The sequence below is a fragment of the Montipora foliosa genome, chromosome 5, assembly GCF_036669935.1.
Source record: "Montipora foliosa isolate CH-2021 chromosome 5, ASM3666993v2, whole genome shotgun sequence".
Classification (NCBI taxonomy): domain Eukaryota; kingdom Metazoa; phylum Cnidaria; class Anthozoa; order Scleractinia; family Acroporidae; genus Montipora; species Montipora foliosa.
In genome coordinates this window covers 41704333-41711832 of record NC_090873.1, presented here as the reverse complement: position 1 = coordinate 41711832, position 7500 = coordinate 41704333, and the positions used below count along the sequence as shown (strand labels likewise).

The window sequence follows — 7500 nt, the reverse complement described above, 5'->3', positions numbered from 1 at the left end:
CAAAGCATGCGAAGAGACATTCCGTTTATCTTAGTAACAAGTTTACTTCTTTTCTAAAGAGATTTGACTTCTGATCTACACCTCTACAGATTTGCCAATTTCCTTGAAGCAAATACAATATTGTAGGTATAGGAGAGGCTGAACATTTACGCACGCATGCGCTGACGGAATGTTTGAATACGAGACGAGAAAAATATGCAGTACCTCCAGACGTGGCGCTGGAGCTTCGTACCAAACGAGTCATCCCGGGATTTCGGCCCGTGCGATCGATTTTGGACGCAGTTGGCCCTTCGCTGCTATCTGCTACCGACCTCGCCTCCCGGTACGGCATTGAGGGAGGGATATGTCGGCCCCTAAACCATATGAGACAAATCCCACGCCTACTCACAGCTCCAAACCGCCCTTGTCATTACAATTTAACGTAAGACTTTGATGGCTTATATATTCAAGAGAATAGTCATTTTATCTGTCATATGGTAAGCACTGGAGTCGCAGATTACAAAGTGCACGCATGCGCCCTGCAGAAGGTAACTAACATGCATGCATAAAACTTTATTTCATCTCGAATTTCAGAATAATATCTTCGAGACATTACAGCTAACATACATAATATATAAAGATACATAACTAAATATTAAATAATATTTAAAGATATATTAATCAAAACGAAAAGCCGCTGTACAAAATCCGGCCCTGGATTAGTTTAAAACCAGTAAACTCAGTGGTACGGGAAAAATAAGGTAGCGCATTTTGCAACGTACTTAGTAAAAACGTAAGAAAAAGAACTAAGACCGTAACTGATTGTTCTAGGTTTATTGAGGGACAGAATGTAATTTCCACGAACATCATGCGTAACAAGAGAACGGGAGAGAAAACGTATTTTTCATATATGCAGGACAAGCCTTTTCTTTCTTTAACTACTTTTATACAATAATATGAGGAAATTTTGAATGCGCTTATTGCATAGAGATGTAGAGTTTGACTTAAGTGGTACGTAAGAGGACAGGTAATCGCAAATATAAATCTCATTACTCTCTTATTTAGAAATTACTAAAGGCCAGGCCGAATGTCCTATGATAAAAAGTCTACGTTAACAGCACGCACCTTGGGTACTCCTTAGTATCCGCCTAGAAATCTTCTTCTCGCTACTTTTTCCTCATTCGATGAGGACCAGTCTCCGCTTGCCTCCTTCATGCCCAAAAGGAATTCTGGGTAATTTAGCCGTTCCATGACAAAGGGAAGATCCCCGATTCTCATTTCATAGATTTTCTTATGAGTGTGGAGCCACTCAGTCCTACCGGCAAAATACAGCATCGATTGAAATTTTTAGCTATCAAAGCTTGCTCAAATTGTATCGGTAGGTCTTGGAATTAGTCCACAGAAAGGCCAGAGAGACGACTTCACTGGTGCTGTGAACCGCCATGTTTACAACAGAGCAATTTAGGCGTTCCAGTCTGCATGAAATCATCCCTCACCTCTGTCTCGAGAAGACCAGACACGCACAGTTCTTACGTTACGTTTATGCCCCTGTAGAATCAACCGAAATCTCAACTCCTTGTCAAACGTTAACCAGCATCTTAATATTTTTGGTAGGCTACTCGCCACATTTGTTGGAACACCCATAGCCGTTTCCCCCTTCCTGAATGGGGGAAGGGGGATGTGGTATAAGCTACGATCTTCTAACACGATGATTCTGACCATTCGCTAAGTGTTCCAACTAAATATGTCTAGTATTGTAGTCTTGCTCGAAGACGAACTGCCTGAACATCTGACACTTTTAATATGAAATCTTCCTCTTTCGGGATTGAGGATTGCCGTTGCGGGTTTGGGGCCAAAGCAATTTCTCCATTTGCCTGGCATCCATGCGCTGCAATGTGCACTAAAGCAACTGACTTCATTTTTTTCAGCACTTCAGCTTTCGTGGCAGCTTTTCTAAAATGGGCTTACCATCATCGTTAGTAACGTCCTTTAACCACGGATCACCCACAAGCTGCTCTCCAGTCTTATTGTGGAAATCTTCACTTTCACCGGCGATCATTTTTAAAAAGGTGTGCGAAGGAGCAGTGCGGATCCTGATAGATTCACTCAATGCACAGTAAGGAGCCAAGCAAAATGGTCCATCGGGAACAACGATCAACTCATCACTTTGGAGCAAGACTTCAATTGGGCTGATTAAGACATCGTACAATGGCTGCAAAGTGTTGATGGAGGAGTTCGAAGATCTGACGGTTTTTCTACAGTTACGTTTTCTGCTCAAAGACAAATCGCTGCGTGGGTTATCCAAAGAACGATCCTAGCACCTGAAGCCATCCCGTAAATCAATCTCTTTTAAAACAGTTTCCACCAATAGCAATACCAAGGTAAATTCTGTGGTACTTTATGGCTTGCTCAAAATTGCCGAGACCGGCATAGGCGTTTGCCAAAGTGCCAGAGGCTTTTCCTTCACCAGCCCTATCCCCAACTTCTTTGGCAATACCAACATGATGTTCATGGAACTCTATTGTTTTTTTAAAATTTCCCAGAGCGTTATAGGCATTGCCCAGATTGGCATAGGCTATTCCCTCCCCAGCTCTATCCCCCACTTCTTTTGCAATACTAAGATATTGTTCGTAATACTCTATAGCATCTTTAAAATTGCCCAGACAAGCACAGGGATTGCCAAGATTTGCATTGGCTTTTCCCTCCCCAGTCCTAATCCCCAGTTCTTTCGCAATGGGTAGATGATGTTTATGGTAATCTATGGCTTCCTTAAACATACCCAGATTGGCATACGCCTTGCCCAGATTGCCGTAGGCTCCTCCCTCCCCAACTCTATCCCCAACTTTTTTAGCAATACTAAGATGTCGTTCCCGGTACTTTATGGCTCGTCTATAATTACCCAGGCTTTCATAGGGATTGCCCAGATTGCAATAGGCTCCTCCTTCCAAAGCCCTATTACCAACATCTTTAGCAATACTAAGATGTTGTTTGTGGTACTCTATGGCTTGTTTAAAATTGCCCAGTCTGTCATGGTCATTGCCCAAACTGCCATAGGCACTTCCCTTCCCATCCCTATCCCCCACTTCCTTAGCAATACTAAGATTTCGTTCATGGTACTCTATGGCTTGTTTAACATTACCCATATTGGCATAGGCACTGCCCAGATTGCCACAGGCTCTTCCCTCCCGAGCCCTATCTCTCACTTCTTCAGCAACACTAAGATGATGTTCATGGTACTCTATGGCTTGTTTAAAATTACCCAAACTGGCATAGGCATTGCCCAGATCGCCATAGGCTGCACCCACTTCAGCTCTATTCTCCACTTTTTTAGCAATACTAAGATGTTGTTCATGGTACTCTATGGCTTGTTTAAAATTACCCAGCCTGTCATAGGCATTGCTCAGATTTCCATAGGCTCTTCCCTCTCCAGCCCTATCCAGAACTTCTTTAGCATTACTAAGATGTTGTTAGTGGTACTCTATGACTTGTTTAAAATTTCCCAGACCGTCATAGTCATTGTCTGTATTTCCATAGGCTCCTCCCTCCCCAACCCTATCCCCTACTTCTTTGGCAATATCTAGCCAATGTTCATGATACTTCATGGCTTATTTGGCAAAGTCATTGGCCAGGTTGCAACAGGTTATTCCCGCCCCAGCCTTGAAGCCGATATCCTTAAAAATGCTGAGTGCTTCAGTGTAATTTTTAATGGCTTGTTGATTGTCCGCTTGCTCAGAGTAAGTATTGCCAAGACTAAAATAGTTCTTTCCCTCCTTTTTCTTTTCTCCTACGCTTATCGCAATGGCAAGCTCTAGCATACACTGTTCTAGAGCTTCCAGCTTACTATCCACCATTGTTAATCAACTATGTGACTGGGGAAGTTGTTCTATCGGATGGTCGTCTTCTGACAAAGTTAGGATGTACCTGGAAAGACAAAACGATAAATAGGCTCCATGCTTAACCTTTTATCAGGGAAATGGATGTTCTATTTATTTACTTATTTATTTTTGTCCTTCCACCTCGATCCTCTTGGAAGAAGAGGCCTTATCTTCTTCTACTGCATAGAAAGGTCTGTCACACATGTGTCTATAGTGATATTAGAGATACAGGACACAAGGTCAACAGCTTATCTTCTGCGACGTGGAACTAATGGCTTTCTTGTCACAGGGAGAAGGTGAGTTATGTGATAGATGAGTGATATACAGATAGTGCCAAACACATATTTACTTCTTATTAATTAAAAGAAAAAGGCGCTGTTTCATGGGTGCACCCATTCCTTAGTTAGCAAACCAGAGATAATATAAAAGGACTCTTGCAACAGCTTTGGATCACCCCTGACAACGACATTAGACAAGAGAGTGGAAATTTTGGGTGTTGGAAATGAGCTTTTTGCCATATTCATAATTGTCTAAACCATAGTGAGGAGGGATGGCGCAGTGCAGCGTCGTTCCCCGAGATTTGATTTAGTAAAGTATTATATTTCGGCTGGCCAAACCATCCTTCTTGAAGTACAATGAGAGTTGACATTGGATTGATTCTACGTACATACATATTCAGCCAGGGGAAGAACTTTATAGGAAGGTGTGGAAATGCTCGTCGGAAAGTTTGAATTAAACCCCTAAAGGAGACCAACCTGGGCGGGCCCGGGCTTTTTCTGACCCCTAAAAGAGACCATATTTAATATATATTTTTATATTTCATTTCGTGCAACTCTGAATGAGACCTACATGGCTACTTACGATGCCGTTTTGCCCAGAACACCTTGAGACCAAAATGCGAAATTTATACCCCTATGCGATTCATATGCGATTCCCCTCGGGATAAATAGTAAACGGATGTTTACGTAATACTGGGAAAAAAATGTAATCAGGAACCCATGAAATGGTTCCTGGTGTGATAAAATATGATAGTTAAACTAATTTGAATTCAAAAAGTTAAAGGGTAAAATTACGCCGGGAAAAATAACAGGATAGAGTGTAATTAATAAACTGAAATCTACCATATTTCTTCATGGATATTTACCCCGTTTGGGATCACTTGTCCTTCCTTTCGAAATTAAGAAAAACCTTCCCTGGCCTCACGGCTTGAGCCTCTATTCGAAAATATCTTTTTTGATAGGGATTTATTGCATGTCGTTATAAATGTTGTGGGAAGAGGAGAGAAGATGTTCTGCGAATGTCGTGGGTTAGGGTTAGGGTTATCTAAAAGTTGTGTGGATGACACCAATTTATACATGTCGTTCCAACCCCATGACTCTGGAAACATCGTGGCTGCTTTGAATGAAGACCATGTGAACATACGTAACTGGAGCTTTGAAAATGGTCTACTTTTGTATGGAAGTAGACAGAGGACTGCGAAAATCCCAGAATTTCGCCTTACACTCTTGGGTAAAGACCTCGAACACTCAGAGACTGTTAAAGATCTTGGAGTGATTTTTGACAAAAATCTCACCTTTAATGAACACATCATTAAAACTGTCTCCTCTTGTATAGCTTTTATGTCTGCGCTGGGACAAATAGGCCGTGTAAAATACGCATTCTAGTCTGTCTTGGCGAGTTCATATTGTAAAGATTCACCAAAAGGCATTAAAGAAATTAAATCCTCTTATAAGCCTTTACGTCGGTACACCCTAGAAGTTTTATGTAAGTCCTAGGTGCGTTCATCTTTAGAATATGCTGATGTTGTTTGGGATGGTTGCTCCCAAACTGACAGTAATTTGTTGGAAGGCTTACAAATCGAGAGCGTTAGGCTTGTTAGGGGTGCTATTAAGGGGAGAAACTGGGTGAGCCTTTTAAGAGATATCTCTTGGGTTGAACATAGTGTTAGAAGAAAATTGCATAAACTAGGGTTCCTGTACAAGATGTTGTAGAAGCTAGCTCCACCTTTATCTGTATAGTCTTTGTCCTCCTTTTATTTGTGAGAGATCTAACTACCATCTTCGTTCTCTTAAGGATCTTTCTTTTCCTTCTGCTCGTACTGTGGCTTTGTGGAATTATCTTCCTTCTGGGGTTCGCATATCCTCTACTTTTCTAAGTTTAGGAATAAAATTTCCAATATTTTTAAAATTCTTCGCTCCGTGATTATTATTACTATTTTTTTTTATGTAGGGGACTGTACGACACCGTACTCGCCTTAGCCTTACCTGAGTGCTTTAAATTACGACCTTTTCAAGATTAGTTGTGCTGTTTCATCTTCGTGTTATTTTTGAAATGGTCAAAATGAAGATACTAAACCTTTCTTTTTGCCTTGCTCTTCGCGAAGTATTGTTTGCCTCCGCTTCACACTTGTTAGGTAATAGCTGGGTTTTGCGTCTGACAAGAGAAATGGACAACTGGTTCATGGTTAGCGTGCGTTCATCGAGTTACGGAAACACGTGGGAGGTTGCTAAGGACGAGAGAAGCGTGAGAGTCGCAAGAGGCGATAACAGAGTGAGACTCCAGCTTCTCGAGAGCTTAGCAATCTCCCAAGTGCATCCATAACTCGATGGACGCGCGCTAACCATGAATCAATTGTTTTATAACATTGACATCGCTTTATCAAATTTTAGTTTCTCCAACGTATTGAAGACATGTATTTCAATGGCTTTATTAGGTCGCGTCGATGTCACTCATACTGTCACCTGTCCAACGAAACCGACTGTGCATTATAAAGCTTTGTGGACGCAAAGATACTGACTGAGTCAAACCGTTTAGTCAAGCAACGTAGCCAAACAATCGCAACAATCAAATTTCTGAAAATTGAGCGAAATTTGAAAGCGTCTCAAAAATAAATCGGCTACTGAGTCAAGTAAAGTCGCTGGAGTTTTGCGATGTGCACATTTTCATTTGTGCAGTTGTTGAAGAGGGACCCAAAAAAGCTGCTGCTGTTGTCTTGATGGAATCAAGCACTTGTTTTCTTGAATATTTATGACTGGACCAGAAGGATTAAAATTCCCAGTTGATAAGCTTCTGGAGAGAACTTCGCTTCAGTTGCGGAGTTGAGATGCCGAAGGGCGCGTGTTGTAGTGCGCCAAACTCTGTTTGCTGCGGTGACAGGAGATTGCCATTATATGGCGGTTTTGGATGCCAGCATTGGACCACACTTTGATAGCAGTTGCTCTGACACTGTGGTTGGTGCATCTTTTGGACAGTTTCTCCGCTTCACTAATGCTTTTCTACATGGTGTCCAATTTACTCCAATCGGTCAATCTTCATACCAGACTTCATCATCGTAGATCCAATTCTTTCTTGGGTACTGGAAAAACAAATCGTTGTTTGGGTTTAGTTTTGTCATGTAAAAATGTTCAGGGCTCTATGTTCATTATTCTAATCAGGTGTTTTGTATAATCGTGCTATTTTTTCGGTGCTGGGGTTCTCAGTCACTCCGCCGGGATGGTTCTTCGTGACTTCGTCAGGCGCCATTGTGACATGTGTCGACTGCAAACTTAAAGCTGGAGCATTTCAAATTTCTCTGGCCTTCTCTTTCTCTCCGGCAAAATAGAGAGTAATATGGAACCGCACAAAGCTATGGGAAAGGGGGCATGTC

General features: G+C 41.7%; 1 protein-coding gene across 1 annotated transcript; it reads right to left on the bottom strand.

The window, feature by feature from the left end:
- Positions 1–2318: 2318 nt before the first annotated feature.
- Positions 2319–3581, bottom strand: LOC138002757 (tetratricopeptide repeat protein 28-like). Its single transcript, XM_068848741.1, has 2 exons — positions 3485–3581; positions 2319–3421 (listed from the first exon to the last, which is right to left on the bottom strand). Exons 1-2 carry the CDS (start codon positions 3579–3581, stop codon positions 2319–2321), a joined length of 1200 nt encoding a protein of 399 aa, XP_068704842.1.
- Positions 3582–7500: the final 3919 nt, after the last annotated feature.

What these genes read in the sequence shown, in the direction of transcription:
- LOC138002757 (XM_068848741.1), bottom strand. Translation starts at nt 3,581, where the DNA reads ATGAAGTATCATGAACATTGGCTAGATATTGCCAAAGAAGTAGGGGAT. An exon ending in TACAGACAATGACTATGACG is followed by an intron (nt 3,422 to 3,484) that starts GTCTGGGAAATT and finishes ATGCTAAAGAAG; the next exon opens with TTCTGGATAGGGCTGGAGAG.